Consider the following 27,466-nt stretch of genomic DNA (forward strand, 5'->3'; position numbering starts at 1 on the left):
ACGCCTCTCTGCTGGAGGGTGTGGACGGTGCTGTTTGTGCACGTAGTGAGTGGGCAGCCCGTGCCCTCCTTCCGTACCAAGTTACGCACTGAACAGCTGCGACCTATACCATCAAATTTCTCTCTGGGAAACACTGTGGCAAGAGCGCTCATCTCTGAGTGCCCACAGGTGGCACCATTAATCGCTGTGTTTGCATGTGGTGGGCAGGAGTCCGTGGCGCACACCTGCACTGCTCTCCAAGGGGGGCAGAGGGTGATACCATACTGCCACGCAGCCCCACTGTTCTCGGGGCGGCTACTTTAGCCGGGGGACTAGCGACAAAGCTGGCCGCGTTTCTAATCAATATGGTGAAATATGGAAAAGGTGGGCACCACCTACTGGTCGAATCAAGTAGATATATTTGTAAAAACATTGTAAACTTGTGTTTTAGGAGCCGACTGCATGAAGTCCAGAGACACCTGAGTCAAATATACAAAGTCGGGAAAGAAGGTGGGTGTCACACACCTATTTAAACAGTAGCTCTCAATTATACCTCCATGGTTAATGGACTGATCCTACTAATGTTCTAATAACTTTGATCCTAATTGTGTAGCTCTTTGGTTCCCAAAAGCGTAGATCAATCAAAAAAAAAAACAATCAATATTGTTAGAGTATGAAATATCTCATCCTTGTTGGCAATTCAAAAGATGTAAGAACCCAGGCCAATATGGTTGAATTTTCATTACAGAGGGTTACATTGCCAATGCATTTCGGGGATCCAAATCTCCTTCGCCAGGGCTGTACTCTCTAATGTGCCTCGAGTAATTACATTTTCATGACCACATATTTTGTGTGAAAAACAAGGAAAGATTTAACAAACCCGTACATATTCATCCAAGGTATACCCACAATGGACCATGTTATATTCGTATATACCCATACAATTGTTTGAAGCAGGTAGCAGTGGAAAACATGTTTTTAAAAAGCATGGGAATCCAGGGGATCCTGTGTTCTTGTGCTTTTTTCACCCATAGCAGAACAAAGTAGTGATGATAACCATGTATGTGCATGTGAGCTTAATTATAGTGAAATCCCTATGGACTGTGCCTGTTTTGTACAGGTGTAAATTGCAGGTGAAAGCCATAGGGATTCATGCCTCTCTGCCTGCATCAAAATATAAATGTGGCCAAAGATGCTGGTGCATTTCTTGCATGGAGCTGGGGTAAGAGTCAGAGCGTACTTTATGCTCAGTGTTTCAACTCCATGCGTGGAAATGAAAACAGTAAATGTAAATGGGGAATAACTTGTCGCCACCTGTTCATTACACTAGGAGCTATTTAATGCCCACAACAAAATTATCCAAATAACGGGCAGTTAGTCAAAAATAGTAAACTGGATTTGTTTTACTTGGTGTATCTTAATGCATCAATGTCACAACATTTTAGTTTTAGCTATTAGGTGGCGCCGCCTGTAAGACAAAACTATTGAATTGGAGTAGATGTGAGCGGGAACCCACAGCTTGTGAGTATTTACCCACCCATTGAATGCTATAACAGGCAACCACCCTCGTGACTCCTACATCGTAAACGTCTACAGTACCATCCAAAACTGGATGGCCACCCAACGCCTTTACATTAATGACGATAAAACATAGTTGATCATTGTAGGCTCACACATCCAGCTGAAAAGCCCTTGACAAAGCCTTTTCCTCTTTCTGCATTGATGGCTCTGTAATACCAGTCCTGGAACACCTGGGTGTGGATTTGGAAGCAGAGCTGACCACGACCAAACACATCAATGAGCTGGCCTCAGCCATAGCCCACACTTCAAGACTCCTCTCCCTGAACAATGGCCTTAGTCTCGCAAGACCTCTCATCAGCAAATTGGATTATTGCAATGTACTCCTCATGGGCACCTCAGCAGCCAAACTGGCTAAACTCCAGTTATTACAAATTAGTACCCAGCAAGGGTGCAATCAGAATGAAACAACTGATTGACACTCGCCGAGGCATTACCCGGCCGGGAATCCCACGGCTGGGATTCCACAGCCATTGTACCCGGCGGGGGGTGTGGCAGCCCGTCAGCCAATGAGGAGGCTCGAAGCGGGGCCATCCCTGCTCCGAGCCTCCCCACGGCTGAGAGTTTGCCTTCGCCTCCCGCGAGGGACTAAGGTAAGGTTTTTTTCTTTTTTTACCTTTCCTCCCTCCTCTCCCCGGGCCCACTTACCTTCTGCCTCCTTTGTCCCCAGCAGGGGACGATGGGTGCCTCCACACGGCTGGAGGCTTCCCCCGTCCACCGCCGGGGTCGCAGGTCCATTATTTTTATTTTTTTTTCCTCCCTCCCTCCTAACCCCACTTAACTTCTTTTTTTTTGGGAGCGGACGCGCTGGGATCACTTCTGTTTTCAGCACGTCCGCTCCCGATGGCCGCCATGGAAAGGGAAAACTGACTGTTATCCCTTTCCCAGAGGCCATTTTCTTGGTGTTTTTTTTTTTTTTTTTTTTTTTGTACCGGTCACGCAAATCTTGCGGCCCAGGGTACTAGAAGCAATATGACCCTCGCGGCAGGGGCATTATCTGAGTCGGTAATGCCCCCGCCGCTTGGGTCATATTGATTAAATAAAGCTCTGCGTGCTGCTTTGGGCCTATGCAGATCAGACCACATTTCAGCAACCAGATGAGAGGTACACTGGCTACCCATCAAAGCCTGCATTGATGTCAAAACACCAACTATTGCACACCGTTGTATCTACAAAGAGGCCCCCATCTATCTCTATAACAGAATTTCCCTGAAACATCATGTATACTCGCCAAGATCCTCCTCCAGCATCTTGTTACTCGCTCTGATACAACCAAAAGAGTGCAGGAGACGCCAGCTTCTGTGTCACTGCGCCCACCCTCTCGAATTCTCTTCGGCTGCACATTAGAAACAAACAAGCTTACCAAGCTTTCAAAAAGCTGGCAAAAACGTGTTTGTATGACTAATGTCCTTGTGACCTTTGCCTTCTTCAATCGCTTTCCTCAGTACCAAACACTGTGATACCCCCGGGTGTGGGCATTACATAAATGTAATTAATAGAAAAATGGCCATGCAAATATTCATGCCCACACCCACCCACTACCCGCCCCTCCCAGCCCAAAACACATCCTCCTGGGATCGCTTTACATTAGCTTTATCAAACAGTAACATCAAACTTTGGCCTGTCAGTGTTATTTCTAAGAAGCTTGCTGAGTGTTCATGTTTTAATTGCAGTTGTAAATGTGCTACTGGTGTACTAAAAATGTCTCAGCCACTTGATTATCTGTTCCTTGCACTGAAGTCCTGTTAAAAACAAGCATTTACAAACCCAGCAATTATGCCTTGTGTATGGGTACTATATAGTTATTTCCCTGGCACTGATATCATATGCCCAAGTAATCTCTCAATTTTCCAGTTGTCACGATCTTATGCCCAGGTAATATCAGTATGGAAGTGCCTGGCAAATGCCTAACCCATGGTTACAGAAAAGCCACAACTGTTAGCTTTGCCAATGCTTATTCCCTCGGTGAACTGGCAGCACCGGTGAATGTTTATCCCTGCTTGTATTTGCGTTGCCGGGCGCAGTTACAATAATGCAGTAATTCGATGTTTCAAACATTTTGTCATCTGAATTTCTTGTTTTTCAGGGCAGGCTTCTTCGGGACAGTGGTTGAATACGGAGCCGAGAGGAAGATTTCCAGGCATAGTGTTTTAGGTGCAACAGTCAGCGTGGGAGTGCCACAGGGGGTGTCGCTGAAAATCAAGTTAGTTTGTATTTATTAGTACTTGTTTATTGATTGCTTAATTGTCTGACACCTGTCACCATGCAAACCTGATGATCCCTTGCATTGAGATAACGCATAAGTAGTAATTGAGTCATGTATGTATTGGCTTTTATTTCCCAGCTGTGAAGGACTGCAACACAACAGGAGGATATTGTAATGGAGTACAATTGGGATATTATGGGTACCATTTAAAGACACTGGTAAAGCAGAGGGTTTTAGGCTGATTATAAAGGTTAGGAATAGAAAGGTCGACCAAGACTTGGCCAAGAAAGTTCTGCAGGTTATCTGTCCAGGAGATGTTCTTTTAAGAGATGAGCCCCCCACCCCCCTTGCATTTTGATATAAGAGAAGAAGCAGAGAGTCCCCCAGAAAGCTCAACCATTAAGTAGCTCCCACCTTTTCCTTCCTTTTCTGTGTCACAGATGGCACAATAATCACTCCAAGGGTTTCATTGGAAACTCAATGGGTTGTATGGCCATCCCTCTCTTCCATCTCAAAGCACCACCTCCCTAGCCCAGAGATCCTTGGCCACAGGGTACTAGATTGAGATTGCTGGCTGGCGGTGCAGGCTTTTGTCCTGCTGGAAGAGGGTGAGGAATGAGGAGTCTGTTAAATGCAGTAGTAGCTGCCTTCACTTTATTATAAAAAGCTGCCTCGCAGAGTGGACCGGCTGGCAGGGCAGGCTGTTGTCCTGCTGTTGGTTCTGCTGGCGGGCTCGCTAGAGGCTAAAATCTGGTAAGAGCATGGGAGTGGGCAGAACAGTAACAAGCCTATATTTGAATTTGCTGTTGTTGCCCATGCTTGTGTTTACACCCTGCTCATCCTACCTGAGGAGTCTTGCTAAATAGCGACTGCAAGTGTCCTGCTAAGTGAACTCCTATTGATGTAATAATGCTGCAGCTTTGTATGATGAGCCTTCCAACTGCTGTTTAGCGGTCTTTGACCCTTTGGAGACGTAGTGTGTTTTGGAAAAAGGAGATAGGAGGCAGAGTCGACGCACCCTGTCTGTGCCCACACAGGTGGTTGCTTAATACTGCTGTGACCCATTGATAGTAAACAAGCAGGTAGATAAATTGAAGGTCACGCTGTTCTGCCTGATTTGCCTATTCAGGGTGTCCAGGCTGTTCTACTATGATGAGAGTGACTCAAGGTCTGCCACGGACTTCCAATCTTTTTTTTGCGCCAACAGTCTGTAATTAACTGGTTTTTGTTTAGACTGGTTCCGTAGAATGGGGCAGCGTGTAGCGCAGCTAAAGTTTGATTAAACCTGCCCTCTTTCTCCCTCTGACAATTCATTTTCTAGATTTCTTTTCTATTTTATTGTTGCATAATTATCCAAATTATTGAGCGTAGTTTTCATTGGCCAAATCTTCCTGGTCACTTATATGTTGCACTAGTTCTTTTCTTCTTCGGAACTGTCTGAGTAACTTGGAAAGCTAAGTATATCTTACAGTAAAAAGTGTACAAAAGTAGAATATTAGTATTTGTACATGTATTGTTAGGCGGTTGCATGATATTTTACCACCCCATTGATAGATTGTTATACTTTTGATTTTTTTTCTTACTTGTTAAAATTTTATTAGTATATGTCAAGATACCGCTAAGGTGGGAAATATGAGGGTGGAGGACATATAGATTGTGCTGTTATAAATCCCAAACAGTTAAATGTATTGTGTCAAAACTGAAAGTGACGACCCAGATTTTGCCTGCTCAAGGGTCTAAGAGAAAGGTTCTGTGTTCATTTATCGGCCGTTCTGTTTTCGCTGCATTTTTTGGCAAACGTTTGTGCCCGAAAGAGTCATCACATTTTTTAAACATTTTTATTTAGGGGGATAAGGGACCCTCCTCCCCAAACCACCCTTGCAGTACTAGACAAAAAGTCATTGATGCTCACGCAGATCTTTTGATAGCCTCTGACACTGGATTGCGTATAGGCCGAACTATGGGCTATACATATTTGTTTATTAAAAAAAAAACACTCTAGGGAAGATTGTTTATGCCTTATTGTAAGTCCGATACAGAGAGCCTGGTTTCTTAAAATGCGAATGCCTTTCTACCTATAGCCAAGGTCAAGACGAAGTGGAATAATTACATGGAAGATCCATGCCCTTTCTGCTTTGGAGTCCCAGATCTCTGCAGCCCTTCTTTTTTCTATGCCCACAGTGTAGAGATATTAGAACGCGAAATATGAAAAACTGTCTTTATTAAACAGAGGTATTCGATATATGATTAAACAAAGAGCTGTGTAAGAAGGCATGTTCCATAGATCTAGTTTCTCCAACATGGGTTCTGGCATGGATTCACATGCTCATGATTATTCCCTGTCGTCGGTAAAAGAAAAAACTATTTCACTTAAAAACGGTATTTCTCCTCTAAACCAATCACTGTCCTCTGGGTCATACTGCCCCCATCCAATAACAGTCCCCTCCCTAAGCCCCTTCTCTGGCAGCCATCTTCAGATGATTTTTACTGCACACTTAGTGTTGGGTGTCCTCGAGTTTGCGCTCTCAGCATGTTTTCGATGGAAAAAGTTCTATTTTTGTTTCAAAGAAGCCTGTATGCTCTTTTCTGAATTTGCGGACAGCAGGGATCCGTTGTCAGTGAAGTTCCGTGCCCCTAAAGGGCGAAGATCCATCTAAGATTTTATAAGGCCTTGCGCATAGTTTGCGCCCTCTGACCGTGATGGAGAAGAAGAATGAGGGTTGGTCGCTCTTCAGAGCCTGCACCAAATGCGGGCTACAGAATGTGTTTGTGGAGGACAAGCACCTGCAATGCCTCTACTGCCTGCACATGGACGACAAGGAAGTAGAGAGCGAGATATGCATCGGTTTCTCCAAGAAAACAACGGACAGGTATAGTAGGCTTAACACCAAGGCCTCTGACCTGTGCTCCGAGCAAGATCATGCCTCACCCAGGACCAGCTGGTCCGAGGAGCGGTCTTCTAAATCCTTTGAAGGCGCTTCATCCGTGGGGGCCCAAGATAAGGACAAGAGCTGGAAGTCTGAGTCCATCGGGTTCGCTGCAGAAGCAGGTCCCAAAGTGGATAGGGCGTGATCAGCCTCACCTTCTAACTCCATTGCCACCCTACCATCAAGCTCCTCTTGAAAGAGGAAGTAATCTACCCCGGCTAAACTTCATGAGAAGCCACGGACATAGGAGAAGAAAGCCACGCAGCCCTAAGCAGGATCAACCGGTGCAGGCGAAGACCCCATTGGCAGCCCCCTCGATGACTACTACCACGGCAGCTACGGGCGCTGATCCTACAAGGGTAGCTCCCACGGTTCACAAAGTGTGCATGGCCCCAAGGCGCAACACCACTGCAGTGACTTTGGCATAGTCTGCAGGCACGACGGAAGGGTTGAAACCGGCCCAGGCCCCGGTTCAAGACCCTCGGGGGGAATGTGGGGTAAGGGTGGCGGGAGGCCCCAAAAGAGCCATCCCAGGCCGTCGCCCAAACCATGTAGGTCTCGTCCCCGGACGATGAAGATCAAGAGTCCTTACATACGGTCCAAATGGCCATTGAAGAGGATGACAACAGCGACGATGGTGCAGGGTCTAGTTTTCCTGTTTTGCCTTTTCAGCCGAGGGATATTTCCTTGGATATTCTGTCGACTGTACACACCTTGGTGTCAGAGATACAGATGAGGATGCCTCAGACTCCAGTACCTGTAGTCCCCAATCAGCCACCAGCGAAGAAGGGAACGCGTCATCCGACTCCCCCATTTCAACCTCCTCCACCACGTTGGGCCCTTTCTCCCCCAGGAGACCCAGACATTGGTACTGGAACGGATAGGGCCATGACGACGAATGATGACGAAGACATCCTTGCAGCGGAAAGTGAATCGCCACTTTTGGCTGCTCCACATAGGTTGTCCCCACCGGATGAGATGGGATTGTTCCACTCCATGATCTCCAGGGCCTTTGAGCTATTTCAGCTGATGCCGGAGGAAACCAAAAAGGAGGTGTTCATGTATCAGAGGTGCAAGGCCAAGAGGAAGACAATCATGGCAGTGCCCTTTCTGGACGATGTTTGAGAGGAGGGCCTGGCCCTCATGAAGAGCCCTTGCACAGCTCCAACTAAACTGGATATATAGAAGAAATGTAGGGTGCCGGACTCCACACCCAAGTGCCTGAGGTTGCAGCCATCGCCAGACTCTGTGGTGTCGGCGGCCGAGGAATCGGTCGGCTAACCCCTCCTCGTCATCTTCGGTCCCTCCGGACAGCGAGGGGGAAAATGATGGACGCTGTGGGAAAGAAGGTGATTTACACCTTCACCGTCCACACTCAAGGCGGCCAGCGCACTGGCGATCCTGGCCAGGTTCGACAGGGAATTGTGGTACAAGCTGGGACCGATCCTGGAGTTCCTTCCCGATGATAAGAAGATGGAGGCCATCACTCTTTTCCAGGAAGGGGAAGTGACGTCGGATCACGCCATCACAGTGGCATTGGACATCGCCAACACAGGGTTCCGGCAAATGGGGAACGGTGTCTGCCTTCATCGACAATGTTGGATGAAAGCCACTAATTTCCTTCAGGAGGTCCAAACGAAGGTGCTGGACATGTCCTTCAACTGAGAGTATCTGTTTGGGACGGCCGTCGACGAGTCTCTCCAGGCCATCAAGACGGATACAGAGACGGCCAGTTCCTATCCTGTAAGTAACCGTACCAGACTTTCCATGAATCGAGGGTGGTGCTGCGTAGGCACAGTTCTTTCATGCTGAAGGTTCCTTTGGAATTCCACCTCAACAAGCCTTTGGTGTCACCTGTTTTTTTTCCCAGAACCTTCGTCACCAGCGGAAAGGGCCTTGCACTGGCTGGACGTGGCTCATGCCCTAAAGTTCTACGTGACACGCTCACTGAGTTTTCGGAATACTTCACAACTGTTTGTGTACTTTGGTCCTGTGAACTATGGGAAGGCCTTCTCCAAGGTTTCCATTTCAAGGTGGCTCTCCGGCTATATCACGCGTTGCCATAGGTTGGCGCACCGACCACTGCCTAGCCGTCCGAAAGCCCACTCCACCAGAGCGATTGCTGCAACAACTGCATTCCGGTCTGGTGTGCCCCTGCTGGACATCTGCAGGGCTGATACGTGGAGGTCGACGGACACCTTCACAAAGTTCTACTGCATTGATAGGACTTCCAGGGAGACGTCCAGAGTCAGCCAAACAGTGCTACACAACCTGTTCGCTTGAGGTGAGCCTGTTCCATAGGTAAGAGTTAATGGCTTCTGTTTAGCCTTGCCACCTCCCATGGTCGTGTAATGTTCTACAGCTATGTATTTGTTATTCATGAGCATGTGAATCCATGCCAGACAAGAAACAAAACTGTGTATTACTACCCAGTAGGCCCAAATGCACTCCTAATGGAACAGAAAGTTCCGGAATTTTTTCGTTGATACTTAGGTAAACTTTAGCCTCTAGGGGCTTGGATTTGTACCTATACATTCATAAGTAATCAGATTGGATACAAATATTTAACATATCTGCTTTGTCACAATTCTTTAAATCAATGGTGTATTTCATTCAATAGACCCAGTCTCCAACTTGATTGTTGGAGAATCTTTTCCTTTTTAATTCTCTAATATTGAGCAAATACAAATTATACATTTCAACATTGTTGTCTTTCATGACAATATAACAAAACATCAACACTTCAAACAAGAGGTGAACATAGCAATAAGAGCATCATTTTTGCTGGGGGTCGCGTAACCCCAAATCCATTGTTAATCCATGCCAGACCCCATGCTGGGGAAGGTTTAAGTAACTATTGTTCTTCAGCATGGGTCTGGCATGGATTCACATGCAAACCCTCCCTCTGATCCCTCTGCGGCTCTTCTTGGTCATACTGCCACTTTACGTGCTTACCAAATCTGAAGATGGCTGCCAGAGGAAGGGCTTAGGGAGAGGACTGACATTGGATGGGGGCAGTATAACCCGAGGAAAGTGATCGGTTTAGAGGAGAAATACAGTTTTTAAGTGAAAGTGAAACTTTTCTTTTATCGAGGATTCCAACCTGACGAGGAATATTCATGAGCATGTGAATCCATGCCAGACCCATGCTGGAGAACAATAGTTACAGGTAAGTTACTTAAACCATAAGCTGTTTCAAATTAATTAGACGAAGCCTGAAGGGGGAGGGAGAGATGAATAACATATATTGCTTAACATAGTTACAAGGCTTGGAAAGTACATAGTTACAAGGCTTGGAAAGTTTGTAGAATGCTAAGCCCTTCTTTCTCTCATTTTATGCTATATGAAAGAATTATGAGCGAAATAAGTTGTGGTGCACAGAAATGTATATTAGTATAGCAAAGTTTTAAATGTATTTATTGTAATTAACTTGAATTTTACACTTTAGGATTGTAATATGCATTTTGTACTTTCAAGGATTTGCCCATCACTTTGTACGTTTATGATCATGTTTTTAAAAAAAAAAAGTTTTATTAGTTTTTGATACAGAAATGGAAGACATTTCACGGCACTGCTACATGCAGCGCCCACAATTGTCTCCACATACCGGATCAAACCACACATACAAACAACCCTCCTCCACCACCCTCCCCATTTTTTACTGTGAAACTATTGTCCTATCACCACCATATCCCTTTCATGTGCGAAACCCTTCATCCCCTTTATGTAGGTCTTTTCCCCCCGACTCTGTCCCGGCTCCACGGTCAAACAAGGTTTGTAATAGGGCTTCCTATTCTGTGACTCCTGTTGTGGGTTCCCCCCCAACTAACCCACGCCACCCCCTTCCATGCCGCTGTTTTAGCCAACGCCCACTTCCTCAAGTCCCGCCACCATTCAACTGGGCCCCTAGGGGACTTCCAAGCCATGGTAATTCTTCGTTTGGCTAGAATACATGCCAAATCCTTCAGTTTACTGATATGCTTGGCTGTTATGCTCACCTGGTCTCTGCAGGGACGTTGGGGCACGGTTGGAGCCCTCCCTGGATTCGTCTCCCCGGGATCGGTTCTCACCCCCAGCTGCTGCCAAGAATACTGTTCTGGATGCTGATACTTCCCTTGCGGGAACACGAGAGGCAATGAGAAGGGTGTGGAGGTATTGTGACTCCCCTCGGAGTCTTTCGTGCCAAAATGAGGTAAGCAAGTGTCTACCCATATAGGCTCACCTGATATATAGTTAGGGCGAGCTCTCCGTCCTGCTTCTCATCAGCAGGGGTGCTTCAAGAAGACCCAGTTGCTTCACTGGTCCATAGGTGTGGTGGCCCAGGTCGGCTGTGACCGAACCACTTTGAAGGTAGGAGTCTTTGTGATGATTATTGTTCATATAAGTATTAATGTCTTGTCACATGATTTAAGTTCGTACTCTTAATAATGTCTCTTTCGAATAGATTGTGTCCTCCCACGTATTCCTTATCTTGTGATAATTCGTTATCTCCAGCTTTGCTGCTTGGGAAAAAAAAATTCTCGGCAGAGGGTGCTGTGCTCGAGGTCGTGGCGTCGATTGTCCCTCGACGTACTCCGTACTCTGTCGACGTCACCGATAGTATAAATAGCTCGAGCCATGCCCGTTGCTTCAGTTCCGTTTTTCCGATCGCTTCGCTATCGAGAACGGCGTGCTTCTATTTTCTGTGAAGAAAATGTCGTCATCTTCGACACCCAGAACTGGGTTTAAGAAGTGTGCAGATTGTGGATCTAAGATGTCGATCACCAATCCCCACTGGATTTGTCTCTGGTGTCTCGGTTCCAGTCACCGAACCGACGACTGCGGGTCCTGCCAATCTATGACCGAAAAAGCTCTTCGTGAGAGGAGAGGTAAACTGTCGGTGGGGAGGGAGGCCTCAAAAAAGGTTTCGTCAAAAAGACACAAGAAAGCGACTGATTCTAAGGAATCGGATCGCCATAGGCACTCAAAGAGATCTCGATCTAGAAGTAGATCGAGACACTCTTCGTCGTCATCGAAAAAAATGAAGAGGAGACATAGATCTCCCTCATCATCATCTTCTTCTTCAGTCGACCGAAGAAATTTGTTGTCCGACTAAATCGGATTCTCCCAGTAAGTGGGAAGAATTCCGCAAAAAGATGATGGAGGTTTTCGAGAATGCGGCCCGACCCCCTCGAAAGACCCTCGAAAAAGCCATACCCCTAAAGTTGCTCCATTGGACGACAAAGGGATGTCCAAGGCTACCAGGGCTAAGACCGGTAGCGTCGAGGAATCCAAAAAACCTCAAGTCGACGTAAAACCGTCGAAGACTCTTCGAGAGTCGAGCACCTCTCCAGTGCCATGCAAGAACCACAAGTCTTCGAAGACTTCGACAACTTCGTCGATGCCCTCGACGTCAATGATTTCGATGCCAATGCCAAATGCGTCATCGACGCCATTATCGAAGTCATCTTCGAAGACTTCGAAGACACCTTTGAAAACTTCGAGGGATTTGCCAATTCCTTCGAAGCAGATGGAAGAGGAAGAAAGGAGATTCACTCCTTTGCCCAGGTCACACTTTTTCAAATCTATGTCCGCAATCTATGAAGAGTCTGCTTCAGAAGAAGACGAGGTTACTCCTTTGGGAGTTACTTATGGTACAAGACAAGTTCCTGAGGAACTTATTGACCAGGAATCTAGAATGAGAGACCTGAGTGATACTCTACATTCTGCCAGTGGAGTTGACACATCCCCAGAATTAGAGTTCGCCAAACCTGATCCTGAAGAGCATGCAGATGCTGGGTACAGGGGTCTTATGACCAGGGTAGTTGAATATGTGGGGTGGGGTAATACTTCACCCATTTTTGAACAAGATGACATGACGGATATAATCGTCAAGGGACCTCAGAAAGACCCTGTTCTCCCTTTCCACAGAGCCCTCCAAAGGACTGTGGAAAAAAACTGGGAGAAGCTAGAAACTATTGCTGCTGCAGATAGCACTTTTCCGAGAAAATATAGACCGGCTGGAACGGATCCTGAATATTTGAATAAACATCCGACTTCAGAGAGTTTAGTCATTCAGGCAGAATCTACTTCAAAACAAACTGCTTATCTAACTATCTCTCCAGATAGAGAGGATAACAAAATTGATGCCTGGACACGATAAGTTTTCACATCAGGCAGTATGGCACTTAAGTCGGCAAACGTCACCTGTACTCTAGCCAGGTTTACCCATACCCTGTGGGGCTGTATTTCGGCGGCGGCTGATCATATTCCGGAAGGCGAGGAAAGGGAAGGCTTCCTGAATATAGTCAAAGACGGGAAGGAGGCAATGGGGGAATGTCTCCAGTCTGGACTGGATACTGCTGATAGTATCAGCAGATCCATGGCTGCAAGCGTTGTGCTACGCAGATTTGCGTGGTTGAGGAAGTCAGGGTTTGCACCGGACGTGCAAGCCAGACTTCTCAACATGCCCTTTGATGGCTTGAGGCTCTTTGGCAGAAAGGCTGATGAAAGCCTAGAAAACCTTCATACCTCGAAAGCGGCAGCTAAATCACTTAGCGCTTCTTTGCGCCAGCCTCTAAAACCCTATTTCGGCTCATCTTCCTGGAGGGGTCGTTCTTTTCGATACTACTCCTCTTTTGGTAGAGGAAGAGGACAGGCTTCTCAAAGGGGAAAAAGAAACTTCCCTCGTGGAACACGAGGAAGAGGTGCAAAATCGGCCTCAGGAGCGGCATCTATACCCTCAGCCACTCCTGCAGCTGCCTCCAAATCCCTCAGACCTTATTACACAAAACACCAGTGGGAGGCAGGATCTCTCAACATCTGAAGGAATGGCGGGGCATTACCTCAGATGCTTGGGCACTGGAAACAATAGCCCAAGGTTATTGTCTCCCCTTTCTAAAAAGGCCTCAGAATCATCCACCGGGAGGCAACTCCGCCAAATTTCCAGATCCACTCCTGTTGCAGGAAATTTTAACCCTGCTAGAGAAAGGTGCCATAGAACCGGTACCTGTAGCGGAGAGGAACAGGGGTTGGTACTCCCCATATTTTCTCATCCCAAAAAAGGACGGAGGACTGAGACCCATCTTGGACTTTAGAAACTTGAACAAGTTCCTCAGGAAGGACAAGTTCAAGATGGTGACTCTTTCTCAGATTCTTCAGGCTCTCCAACTCCAGATTGGTTGATATCATTGGACCTTTAGAATGCTTACTTTCATGTGCCAATCCATCCAAAGCACAGAAAGTACCTGAGGTTCCCGATTGGCAATTCTCATTATCAGTTTCGAGTTCTGCCATTCGGGTTGACCTCCGCCCCAAGGCTTTTCACCAAACTGTTGGCGGTTGTGGCAGCAAGTCTCAGGAGAGGAGGTATTCACATATATCCCTACCTGGACGACTTGTTGATCAGAGCAAGTTCTCCAGAACAAGCTCAGGAACATCTCTCGATCACCTGCCACTTCCTCCACAAATTGGGCTTCTCCCTCAATTTGAAGAAGTCCCACATGATACCATCCCAGAAACTCCAGTTTATCGGAGCAGTCTTGGACACTTCATCGGGAAAAGCCTTGCCTCCCGAAGTGCGGGCTCTCCACATCCAGCAGATGGTAACGAAGTTTCAGAATGCCCAACATCTACCGGCCCTCGATTTTCTCAGGTTGCTCGGCCTCATGGCATCCTGCATTTTCCTAGTACCAGAGGCCAGGTTGAGAATGAGATCCCTTCAATGGGCACTCAGAACTTAGTGGTCCCAGTTCTCAGGGAATATGTCGGATCTTCTGCAAGACCCGAGCGCAGTTGCTCAGGATCTTCTATGGTGGGCTTGCAACGACAACATTCTCAAGGGAGGGTCTTTTTGGCAACCATGGCCGGAGATAACGGTAGTGACGGACGCCTCACTCACGAGGTGGGGAGCACACACCAACGATCGGACAATCAGCGGTCCTTGGTCTCCATCGGAGTCCAAACTACACATCAACCTGTTGGAGCTGAGGGCAATCAGACTAGCTCTGAAGGCCTTTCTGCCCTCTGTACAGGCAAAGAATGTCCTGATAATGACGGACAACAAGATGGCCATGTACTACCTCAACAAAAGAGGAGGAGTAGGGTCACTGCCACTGTGCAGAGAAGCAATGCAGCTCTGGTTCTGGGCAATACGAGAAGGAATCTCTCTGTCGGCAATTCACCTAGCCGAACTGAAGAACACGGCGGCAGACGCTCTGAGCAGGCAGAGCACGGTCTCTCACGAGTGGGAGCTGGCTCAGGAAGTCCTTCTGGAGATCTTCGCCCTTTGGGGAACCCCTCAAGTGGATCTGTTTGCCACCGCGATCAACCGGAAGTGCGATCAGTACTGCTCAAGAGAATTTCCTCAAAGAGGAGCTCTGGGAGACGCATTCGTAGTGAAGTGGAAGTTTCCACTGCTGTATGCGTTTCCCCCAGTCCCCGTAATTCCTCAAGTAATCAGGAGGTTGAGAAAGTTCAGGAAAACCATGATCCTAATTGCCCCGGATTGGGCCAGGAGGACGTGGTACCCGGACCTTCTAGACATGTCCATCTGCCCTCCAATACGTCTTCCGCAAAGAGAGGATCTTCTCTCACAAGAGGAAGGTCGGGTTCTCCATCCAGAGGTCAAGACACTCAACCTTCACGCATGGTTTCTGAGAGGTTAAGATACAAAGATTGGGATCTTCCGGATGACGTAATGGAAATCTTGCTTTCGGCCAGAAGACCAGCAACAAAGTCTTTGTACCGATGTCGCTGGAACAGGTTTAGTAACTGGTGCAAAGACAAGGATGTGGACCCTTCTCAGTGTGGCACCCCAATGGTGCTCTCTTTTCTACTACATCTAGCTAATCTGGGGCTTCAGATAGGAACAATCAAAGGATACCTTGCTGCGCTGTCCATTTTCAAGCGCTCCTCGGAAGAGGTTTCGTATTTCAAAATACCGTTAATAATTCAATTCTTAAAGGGGCTTACTAATGTATACCCTCCAGTACCTTTTCATGTACCAACTTGGGACTTAAATTTAGTATTAAAATTCTTGACTTGCATACCTTTTGAGCCTCTGCACTCATGTCCATTGAGGCTTTTGACTCTAAAAACTGTCCTCCTTGTGGCCCTCATCAGCCCGCAGGGTTAGCGAACTTCAGGCTCTCTCATGCAAACCACTATTTTTTATAAAGATAAGGTAGTCTTTAAAGTTAAACCTTCGTTCTTGCCAAAAGTAGTCTCGGACTTCCATTTGTCACAAAAAATAGTACTACCAACCTTTTATCCTCCTCCTCATCTGGGCAAAGAAGAGGAGAGATTACACAGATTAGATCCCAAAAGGGCTCTTAGTTTTTACATCTCAAGGATGGCTAAATTGAGACAAGATGACCAACTGTTTGTGGGTTATACTGGTCATAAATTAGGCTTATCTGTAACAAAACAGACCATTTCCCGCTGGATCATATTAGCCATAGTTGAATGCTACAGATTAGCTGGAAAAGTACCACCAGATGGGCTTCGTGCCCATTCTACGAGGGGAATGGCTACTTCTGCGGCTCTAAAGAGGGGAGTCCCAGCAGCAGATATTTGTGCAGCTGCAACCTGGAAAACAATGCATACTTTTGTTAAACATTATTGTTTGGACACTGCCTCCTCTAACGAGGGTTTATTTGCAAAGGCAGTTCTGCACTCTGTCCACGAAAACTGAAATTAGTACTCCCGCCTCCAAAAATTGATACTGCTATGGGAGCCTATCACAAGATGAGGAATACGTGGGAGGACACAATCCATTCGAAAAACAAGTTACTTAACAACTGTAACGTTCTTTCGACTGGATGTTCCTTCCACGTATTCCTCATCGACCCTCCCATCCTACCCCACAGTACAGTTTACGTTTCTTACACTTTCCTCTCATGAAGAATGTATCGGTCATGGGACACGCCTGGGTGTTCCTCCTATATATATATATTTAATCGAAAAAACAGAACTGAAGCAACGGGCGCGGCTCGAGCTATTTATACCATCGGTGACATCGACAGAGTATGGAGTACGTCGAGGGACAATCGACGCCACGACCTCGAGCACAGCGCCCTCTGGCGAGAAAAATCTTTTCCAAAGCAGCGAAGCTGGAGATAACGAATTATCACATGATGAGGAATACGTGGGAGGAACATCCAGTCGGAAGAACGTTACACTTGGTAAGTAACTTGTTCTTCTCCCTTATAGGTGATGGCAGCCCAGCGGAGCCGTTGTGCCGGTGGAGGACTTTGAAGTGTTCCCAAGAAGATGACCAGTTGGAATCCAAAGGTAAGCGCTAGATGCAATGGCGCGCGACCTTAGCAAATGTCTATCTTAGTTTTCTAACCTTACTTGTTCTTTCCTCCTGCAGGTATAGTCTGGCGGCGCTTGGAGAAGAGTTGTGGTGCGCGGACCTGGCGTTGGGTGAAGGATGCCTGCGACCGTAACGAAGTTGGCCGTGGAGAACTTCTGAGTTGGTGTCCGAGCTGAAGGTCAGGTAAGGGGTGCAGTCGGTGATTGTATTCCACGAGCCAGGTAAGTGCGCCTTGGTCGACCGCGGATGGAGTAACTACGAGCAGGTAAGAGACGCTTCAGCGATGATTCAGCGGCTAAGTTGCACTTCGGCAATGGTTTGGCTGGCTATGCAGGTAAGATGCTTCTCCGTGATGGTTTCACTGGACGACTGGTAAGTTGCTTCTCCACGATGGTTTCTCTGGACGACAGGTAAGATGTTTCTCCGAGATGGTTTGCTGGGAGTCAGGTAAGAGGCTTCTCCGAGATGGTTGCACTGGAAAACAGGTAAGATGCTTCTCAGGCGGCGTTGAGCGTTACGCTGCTTAGGCAGAATAACGCGAAACCTAGGCCTGCAGGCGGGGCAGGCTTAAATAGCCTGGTCCCGGCCCCGCCCCCTTGCTCTACTAAATGGTTCCACCCTGCAACTCCCAAATGATGCTGCACGTGCAGCTTCATTGATTCCTATGGCCACGCACGGCCCAGATGCACGTGGTTGACTGATGTGAGATGGAATGACACGTGCCCAAGGGAAAAAGTGTGCAGAGTACACTTTCTTATGAGCCTGGCGCCAAAGGCGCCGGGACTGGGTCCAACTGGACCCTTTAGGGGGTGTGAACTGGGGTTCCTGTCCAGTGGCCATGCCAGCGGCTCTTGGGGCAAAAGAAGTGACCCAACAGGGATGCCCAGGGGAAAGAACATCTAATAGCACCCCACCTCTATCCAGTCAGCCCGCCACTTCTTGCCAATATTGCTCCACTACTGGGCACGCCCAAAACATGTGCAATATCCCTGCATCTGCCGCCCTACACCTGGGGCACGCGTTCTCCCCTGCTCCTGGAAACTTGGAGATCCTCTGAGGAGTCATGTCTGCTCTGTGTGTTATCAGCAGTTGTATAAGCTGCAGCCTCGAGTTCCAGGACGCTTTCTTATGGTATCTCAGTACCGTCCCCCCACCTCCTCATTGTTCATCAGTAAAGGGTGTTACCAAGTCTTCCTCCTATTTGCCCCTTATTGCCAAGAGGGATGGAGGCAGATTAGTTAGTAAGAAGTCATATATTCGTGATAGTGTGCCTTACCTCCGATATGTCGTAGAGTGTCCACCATGGAATGCTTCTCCTGTAGTTTGCTGTGCCCAAGCCATCGACGTATGATCTCCTTTTTAATTATGTCATGTAATAAATATTGGTCTGTATGCAATCCTGTGTGTTCCGCCAACTCAGCAAAGGGTATGAAGGAGGTAGCATGCGATAAGTCCCCTATTGTGGCCACCCCATGTGATTCCCAGTGTGCTTGCAAACCCAGCCCTCACCTGTGCTGTGGATGCTACCACCGAGACCAGGGGGACCTGTACAAAAAACGGGTCAGTGAGCCCTATCATTGCGAGTGCCCTATCCCACATTTTCACTCCCAGGGACACTAGGTGCGACCATTGCCCTCCCTGGGGCTTTCCAAGCCATATTAATTCCTTTAGATAGTGGCGTGCCCCGATGGGTTGCAACATTTGTGTGTCTGGTGTGGGATAATCTGCTAGCCAGTCCACCACAAATTGCAGCTGTCGCGCTACATAATAGAGATCAAGGTTTGGGATCCGGATGCCTCCTTCCTCATATGGCCTGTGCAGTATAGACAACGCTATCCTATTCCTCCCTTTAGCCACAGAAAACGTCTACATATGCTGTCCAGTGTCTTGAAAAAAGGTTTTGGTATGTAGAACGGGACATTGACATAGAAGTGTAGCAGCCTAGGGAGTACCACCATTTTCAGCAGAGCCGCCCTCCTTCTCGTCAATAGTGGCAACTTAGCCCAGAACTTCATTGAGCTTCTAATGCCCCCTAAGGCATTCAGCGTGCTGTATGTGTTCTTTCACTGGCTCATGGTATACATTGACCCCCAGATACTTAAACGTGGAAGTTTTCCACTGCAGGGTCAGCACAGGCAGCGCCTTGAGCTCCGTCCTGTGCCACCTCGCTATTGGAAACGGGGCAGATTTGTTTGTGCTGATCGTGATCCCGACAGATTCTCAAATAGCACTAAGGCCTTCAATAATAATTCTAGGTTGTCTTCAGGATTCTGGATATATAGCAACGTATCATCAGCATACAGCGATATCAGATGTCTGGTCCCATCTATCTCCATACCTGCCTCTATATATTCCGCCCTAAGGGACTGTGCTTTGGGTTCCATGGCAAGGATGTAAAGCAACGGGGACAGTGGACAACCTTGTCTTGTTCCTTTTCCTATACCCTTGCTACCGAAATGCTCCTGCCAGTTTCACTCATGCCACCCGTCTTGTATACACCAGTTGGACCCACTTAATATATGTTTGTCCAAACCCAAACTTAAGGAGAGTCGCATAGAGCCAGTCCCATTTAATAGAGTCAAACGCCTTAACGGCATCTAGCGTGGCTGTGGATCCTGGAGTCTCCCAGGATGCTGTTCTGTCTATCACATGATGTAACCTCCTCAGATTCCAGGCCATGCTACAGCCTGGCACATAGCCAGTCTGATCTGGGTGCATCAGGGTGTGTATCACTCGCTTCGACTTATTTGCTAGAATAGACGTCAATATCTTATTATCCTAATTGAGCATTGTGAGGGGCCTGTATGAAGTGCACACCATTGTGGGCTTGTGAGGCTTTAGAAGTGGTATAATCATGGATTCCCTCAAACTAAGGGGGAGGATGCCTGCCTCATAGGATTCTGTGAAAGTGTTAAGTAAGTGTGGGGCGAGTTCTGATACATAAATCTTATAAAATTAGCTTGACAGCCCATCTGATACTGGGGCTTTCCCTGTCGTCAAAGCTGTGATTGTGCTTTGTGTTGGGGGAGATAGCACTCTGTGGACTTAGCCAGGAAGCGAGGGATGGGCTCGAGGAGCCTATCCCCCTGGAAGATATACAGTGTCCAGGTAGTCTCCCGGAATCGGGGGCCCCTCCTGATAGAGATTCTTGTAGAACTCCTGGAAAGCCTCATTCACCTGGAAGTGGCACACTTCCCCTAGTCTCGTGCGTATCGAGTGGGTAGGGCACGGTTTCTTTTTTTATATACAGCCATGCTAGTAGTCGACCTGGTTTATCCCCTTTTTTGTGCTGCCTCTCCATGTATTTTGCGTAATTATTCTTACCCAGCCTCTCCCAGCACTCCATGCATTCCTGTTTGAGCTCCATAGCCCCTGCTGTCTCGCCGGGGAGCTTCCACCGGGACTGCTGCAATTACCTCAGCCCTTCCTCAGCAAAGGCCAGTTCTTTACTGATGGTTGCCTGGAAGCCACATGACCCCGCTACCGTTACTCCTCTGATAACTACTTTTTACACCTCCCAAAAGATTCCTGCGCTAGATACGCTCCCTACATTGTGTGTGACATCTGTAATGCCGTCTTTTATACATTCTCGGAATGGGGGATATTTCAGGGATTCGCATCCAAGTCTTCACGTCAGTATAGGGGCTCTTGGGGATACATATTGACACTGTAGGCTGAGTGGGGCGTGATCAGACAGAACCCTACCTTTTGTATTGTGCGCTTGTGATGAGGTGTGCCAACACGCACCCCACAATGAAGTAATCTATTTGTGTATACACTTAGTGCGGTGCTGAGTTGTACGAATAGTGTTTAGTATCCGGGTGGAGTACTCTCCAAGCATTCACTAAAGCAAATGAATCTAAGAGCGTCTGTAATGTTCTGGCCGGCGGAGACGGATTAACGTATTTAGAGTCAGATCTATCCAAAGACAGATTCAGCGTACAATAAAAATCACCCCCTTCCCCCCCCCCCAATATGATGTTACATCCCTATATGGGCAAAGCCTGTGGTATAGTGAACAGAAGAACCTATCAGCATTGTGGTTAGGAGCATACGTGTTGACCAGGCAAACATCCACCTGCTCAAAGAGGCCCTGCACCATCACCATCCTACCCTTGTCAGTTTCAACCTGGGTGACCTCAAAGGGCACCGCAGGCGCTACCCATATCAGGACCCCTCTGGTGTAGGCGGAGTACTGGGAACCAAATACTCGCCCCCTCCATTTGTTTGCTAACAATGTTGGTTTTTCGACCGTAAAATGAGTTTCCTGCAACAAGGCAATATCCACCTTGCATCTCTTCAAATATGTCAAGACCCTATTTCTTTTGATATAAGCATTTAGACCCCTTACATTCCAAGTAAGTACATTTACAGTTCCAGCCATAAGCTCTTTTTCCCATCTACTAGAGCAACTGCATCCATGTCTAACACAACGAATGCTTACCCATTCTCAATATGCGATGATCCAGACAAAATGACCATACCACTGTCTCTCATCCCCCTGCATCCAGGCAAAACCCAACCACTTGTAACTCCCCAAACAATAATAACAGCCCAGCATCCTTGTCTTTGCTCAGGCATATCCACTTCTCGCGTTTGTCCCCAGTAAGCCTACCGTGGGCTAGTGCACAGCGTGTGGGCACAAAAACAAGTGCCCTTAATCAATGAAACTCGGAAGCCGTGGCAACCCCAGCCATAGGTCAGATCTCACTCCAGCGATACAAAACATTGGCCGATGATGTCCCGCCATTTATATGAGGATTCCGTTTTAGTCAAGTTTAAATTCTATATGTCTCCACTAAGTAAGGGACCAACCCCTTTGTAGGGGCTTTTTTCTCGTAGTGCCCCACAGTCATGAATAGATGCAATGCCAGCAGGCAGAGCCATCGGCCCATCCTTCTGATCTTTCAACCAGTCCAGTCTCCAGTTACTCCGAGCTTCCCTTGTGCCTCTCCCAATCTTCCGCTCCGTCTTCTTTCGCCAGGGCCTATCTTTTCCCTGTCCACCCATGCTTGCGCCTCTTCCAGAAGGTCAAAGAACAGTGCCCTGTCCTTGTGTATTATTTTCAGGCGGGCTGGGTCTATCAGCATATATTTCAGACCTGCTGCTGGGAGCCTAGCTTTAGCCGCAAATAATTGTGCTCCATTCTTCTGCAACTAGGAGGGCTAGTTAGAATAGACTACCAGGTGGACCGATGCTCTCTTCAGTATCCCCCCCCTGTCTGGAGAAGGCTAGTATTTTCTCCCTGTCCTTATAGTTCAGGACCTTTGCCATTATAGTTCTGGAAGGCACCCCCAGAGGCGGGCGTCTGGTCAGTGCTCTATGAGCCCTCTCAAGTGTGAAGCCCTGCGTAAGATTCCTGGGCCCAGTTTTATGGAGAAGCATGTTCTCAATGAAGCGGATGTTGTTTCTTCAGGCCCATCCCTCCGCCTCCTCAACCCAGTTTTCCAGCAAGCTGACCTTCTGCTGCAACACATGGAGGTTGTTGTGTGTCTCTCGGATCTCCTCCGAGTTCTCCTACATTTGCCTTTCCAATGTAGTAGTGCGTTCTGCCAGGCTTCGCACACCCTGGCGCAGCAAACCAACATCTAACTGCACTGCTGCAATTTGTGTCCCGAGTGTGGTCTTCAAATCAGCGATTGCTTGCAACACCCAATTGTGTAGATCCATCGCCTCACCCCCTTTTGCCTGTGCCATGTCCATGTTATCCCCAGGAGCCTGTTGTGCAGCCCTGGCGTAACTATCCAGTGTCGACTGGCCCGCTTTCGATTTGGCCAATTTGGGAAGCATCCAGACTGTCTGCATATCTAGTAGCAGGCCGCAATTATTGTTGGTGCCGGGCTCTACCGAAAATACCTAGGCTCGGTCGCAGCTGCCACTGCTGGTGTGATCAGGTTGCGCAAGCTGCCAATGGGGATCTGACTTATAGGGCATTCATCCAAGTCTGTGGGGGGCAGGCTGTTGTTTTTGCCCTTTCCCTCCTCTAGTTTGGCTGCCCTCTGCTAGTCCACTTATCTTTCTCCTTGTGCCTTGGCCTTCCCCCCCAAGCAGCGCCTATGTACCACAGTTTACACGGCTGTAGTGATAGGGCCTAATAGGCATCAGTCTAATTAGGGATAGGCAAACACCCAAGCTCCTCAGTCTCTGGATATCAAGTTAATTTTGGGGTATTCAATTTCCAGTCTCTATTTGCCAGATTATTCCCCAATCCTTCCACCGGGGCCTCCTGATTGTGGGGGCTAGCCGGGCCAGCCGGTTGACATGTTATACCAGCTCCTTATGGAGCTGCCAGGCCCTTGGGCTCTTCCTTGCTTTCACCGCCCAGCCCAGGTTCTTTTCGTGCAGGCCTCCGGCTACCTGCACTCCTGTCTGGTGCCTGGTGTGTGTGAGGGGGGGAAAGATTGGGGTGTTGCTCCACCCACCAGCTCTTCGGTGGACCGCTGGGCACTTAGAATGCAGCATGCGAATATCACTGCACGTCCAGGCTTCCTAGTATGTGCCCTGCTCCCCCGACTTCATCCATATGCTTAGTCCAATCCCGGGGTGGGGGCGAGCGCTTCACTTGCCTTTATTGTGCCTTCTGGACTGGGCTTTTCGGGCTGCCCTTGCGCTCCTCAGCGGGGGTCCCCTACCGCTTCTGCACCTCGCACGCTCCTCCTCCTCTCATATGCCTCACTGCTGCACTCGCCTTAGCCGTCCCTCACCGCACCTCCTCCGTCTGTTGTGGCTGCTCCTGGCCTCTTCTAGACTTCGTGTCTGGGTCGCCCTGCAGCTCTCTTTGTTACCCTGCAGCCGCCATCTTAAATCCGGATGCCCTCTGCAAGCTATCTCTCTCTCGAGCCTGGCAAACCGCAAAGGCTGCGCGCTCCACCACTCTGCAGGGTGCTCCTGATATGTTCCGCTACTGGTTCCTCACTTTTCCGACATAAATGCTGCAGGATCCGGCGGCAGCAGCCAGTGGAGACGACCTACTCAATGGCTGCAAGCCACGCCCCTGTTTATGCACAATTCTTTTGTACTTTTATGGTTGCACACTGAAATAAAGTAACTTTAATGATGATTGTCTCTCCCTCAATATAGTAATCACTAAATCAATTGAGATGTTGACCTAAACTTCCTTGTTCCCATTAGAGCAGGTGGGCTGTGGCAGAAGCAGGCATAATAAGGCATTTTTCGCACCACTTCCTTCCACTGCTAATGTGTTGAATAGAAAAGTTTTATTTCCGTAGCGCTTCAGCCACAATTCTTGCCAGGCGTGTGAAACCTTGGATAAACCACCTTCTGACAAGATGTGATGAGTGGTTTGTGTTCAGTCTCTATCAGAAAATATCTTCCCTATGTGTTAAGTGTAAGGGTTTGTAGAGGAGCGGGTGCTGTCATCCCTAGTGCCCACCCCCTCACCTCCGGCAAATTGGAAGAACAGCAAGAGAGCGCTGTGTGTGACGCCAAGTATCATCCCAATACAGCACTGAAGATATGAGACATTATGCACTCAGACAGCCGTATCGAATGTACCCTTGTACTGAAGTGGTGGAAGGATGTCGACATAAACGATTGGACGCAGAAGAGCTGTAAGTGCAAACTGACACGAGTAAAGTGGCGTCATGAAGGAAAGATACAAGCACTAATGGAAACGATATGAAGATACTTAAAGAATGAAGGTTCAATTGAAGTAACAAAGTAATCAAGTGTAACAAGGTGAAGGAATAATCTATGTTGAAAAGATGAGCGAGATGAACCCCAACAAATGTGCATATGCAGAAATGCAAGGTAGATAAGACATATAGAAGCTTGCTGTAATAGCAACTATAACGTAAATATAGCACCCATGATGAAAAGATGGACGTCGGATTGTGTTGAAACTACCACAGAGACAAACCGAGGCTGCAGAAACAGCTTTGTGCGAAGAACAAAGAATATTTGTTTTACTAAGACTAAGGATGACGCAGCAGGACATCATTGGAAAGTACAAAGGGAGTTAACCAGAATAAGGTAAGAACGAAGGGCACATTTCTCTTAGATTAAGCAGAAGCAAAAACATCTGCAAGTGCCAAGTATTGGACAATTAAAGATACGAGAAGCATATGTAAGGTGGAACAACCAAGTCTCCAGAGGCCTGGTGGAGTAATAGCACCCAGCGCAATTAAATCAAATTGCAAATAAAAGGATGAAATGGACAAATTCGTGGTCTATTCACACGTGGTGCAAGAACAGAAGACAAGGTCTATTCATTAGGCCTCATCCAAAGATAGTGGTGTACACTGACTCCCTTAAAGGTCCCAGAGAAGAAAACAGTCCACAAGGTCAACTATAAAAGAGAAGCCTTGGCTTATGGCCTAACTGATCAGAGATGGTAGGCTAATTGACCAAAGTGGACAGTGGACTGACGTTGTTCTCTGCACCTGGGTTTCGTTGTATTCACGTGCTGCTAACTAGCCGAATGGCTATGGCTTCCAATCATGACTGGTTATGAAGCAGCATGCTATACAATGTTACAAAAGCCAATCCATTGTTAGTATTTTGCTATAATCAGTATTTTAGGGGAAGTTTGAGGCGTGCCTACTATTAACACTTACACATACTCGAAAGTGTATATACGTTTCCCCTAACCAATCCCTCCCATCAATAGCTTTTGCTGTTTGCCACATAGGATGACATCATAGCTGAGGTACATTGAAGTATAAAGTCTTTGTGTAATAAAAAATTAGCCGAGAGTGATTGAGATGTATTTTGTGTGATCACAAGATATGCTCCAGGTGCTAGTGCACATTTTGGTAGCAGTATGGATGGTTCCAGATCCAGTCGAACTGGGCCCAGATCTAGACTTTCAGACGAATTACATCTTCTGCCAGTAGCCAGAAGATCGTGGCGTTTCCTGTGGAGAGCGGCACACAATACACACGTGTAGAAAGAAGTGGTCAACAGGTTCCCCTTTGGCGAAATACCTGTCCAGTCCCTGCAGGTGTCCCACGGACTGAAGGCGAACTGGTCGATTGGGAGAGAATCGATGCAGGGGGACATGAGCTGAGCCACGGTTGTAAGTAGAACATTGAAGGTGGTAAATAAAGGGGAAGGGCTATAGTATAATTATAAAGGAAGGGCTATACTATCAGTATAAATATATGGTAATGGTTGTGTTTAAAGCGATTGATTCCTCGATTTCAGGTTCCCAGGGGACCAAAGAATACGCATTAAACTCTAAAACAGAATTTATGGTAGGGATTCTTGAGGCAAGAGCCAATAAAGAAGAATGTGTGTTACACTCCAAAATGGGGTAAATAGTGAGATGTGCTACCATTACTAAGGGAAAGTAAAGGAAGGTGATCACAGGAAAAAGAAATGTGCATGTTTATTTGGGGGTTATAAAGTACGTCAGTGTAAAACTGTCATTGTGTATAAACTGAGAAATATAAAACGATAATAATAAAATGTACTAATCATCAGGCCTTAAGATTGACGTCAATCAAAGAAGGATAAAGATTAAGGAAAAAAATAAGTACAATTTTATAAAAGCTCATAGAGTGGTAATAATAGAAGAACAGGCTAGCAAGAATCGATAGAATTGTAAAGGAAGAAATGAGGAGAAATGATTTCATAGAGATTTTAAAATTGGTTAAAACATTGGTCTTTTGTGGTAAAGGGGCAGCAATCGATAGTGCTTGCCCAAGTTAATGTTTGTGTTTTAAGTGATTTAAGAACCCAGTAAGTATTGGCAGTTGAGATCGACTTGCCATCATGGGGGACGCACCCTGTTTACAGCTATGCAGGTTATTGTGCAGGACTAACAAAACACTTATGCCGTGGCCTCAAGAAGGGTTGTTGTCAAAAACAGTATTGCAACACATGACAACGTATTTGTATGCTACATACACAGGAATGAAGTTACAAAATAGGTTAGCTCTTTTAGAATTGTGGAAGATGTATCAAAATGAGAAAGAAGACCCACCTGAGGAGGAATGGATGCCTAATCAGCATAAAGAGGTCGTAACGCCCTCAGCTCCTCTTACTCCTCCAAAAAAAGATAGCACCACGGAAGATACACACGGAATTTATCATTTAAAGGAATTGAAGGCAGCAGAGGGGTATGTTAATCCAATATACGTACCCCCCGCTTACAGTAGTGAAGACAGCACCGAAGAAAGTAAGACTAAGGAACAGAAAAGTATATCAGCACGCGACGAACATAACGAGCAAAGAAGTAGACTGAAAGAAATGGAGGAGGAAGCTAAGAGACTAAAAGAGGAGAAGGTCAGAGTCAAGGAAGAGATTGTAGTACAAAGCGAGTGGATGGGAGAACAGATATTACTCAACTTAGACAGAAAGGGCATTGATGGTGTACAAGAGCGGGAAGAAAGAGCACCACAGGAAGAGAAAGAAAAGGAACAAGAAAGAGCATATAAAGAGAAGGAGAAAGAGAGGAAACAAAGGGAAGAACGAAGAAGGTATATGGAACAAAAGAAAGAGAAGGAGATATTAGCG

The 27,466-nt window shown here is 47.2% G+C and overlaps 1 protein-coding gene across 1 annotated transcript in view; it reads left to right on the forward strand.

The window, feature by feature from the left end:
- Nucleotides 1-27,466, forward strand: part of DNAJC11 (DnaJ heat shock protein family (Hsp40) member C11) — a 1,722,882-nt gene that overhangs the window by 1,408,057 nt on the left and 287,359 nt on the right. Inside the window, exon 10 of the mRNA XM_069610417.1 lies at nt 3,644-3,760. Coding sequence (XP_069466518.1) covers nt 3,644-3,760 — 117 coding nt within the window. The remainder of the gene's footprint in view (nt 1-3,643; nt 3,761-27,466) is intronic.

The sequence above is a fragment of the Ambystoma mexicanum genome, chromosome 8 (genome assembly GCF_040938575.1).
Source record: "Ambystoma mexicanum isolate Mex_15411 chromosome 8, UKY_AmexF1_1, whole genome shotgun sequence".
NCBI lineage: Eukaryota > Metazoa > Chordata > Amphibia > Caudata > Ambystomatidae > Ambystoma > Ambystoma mexicanum.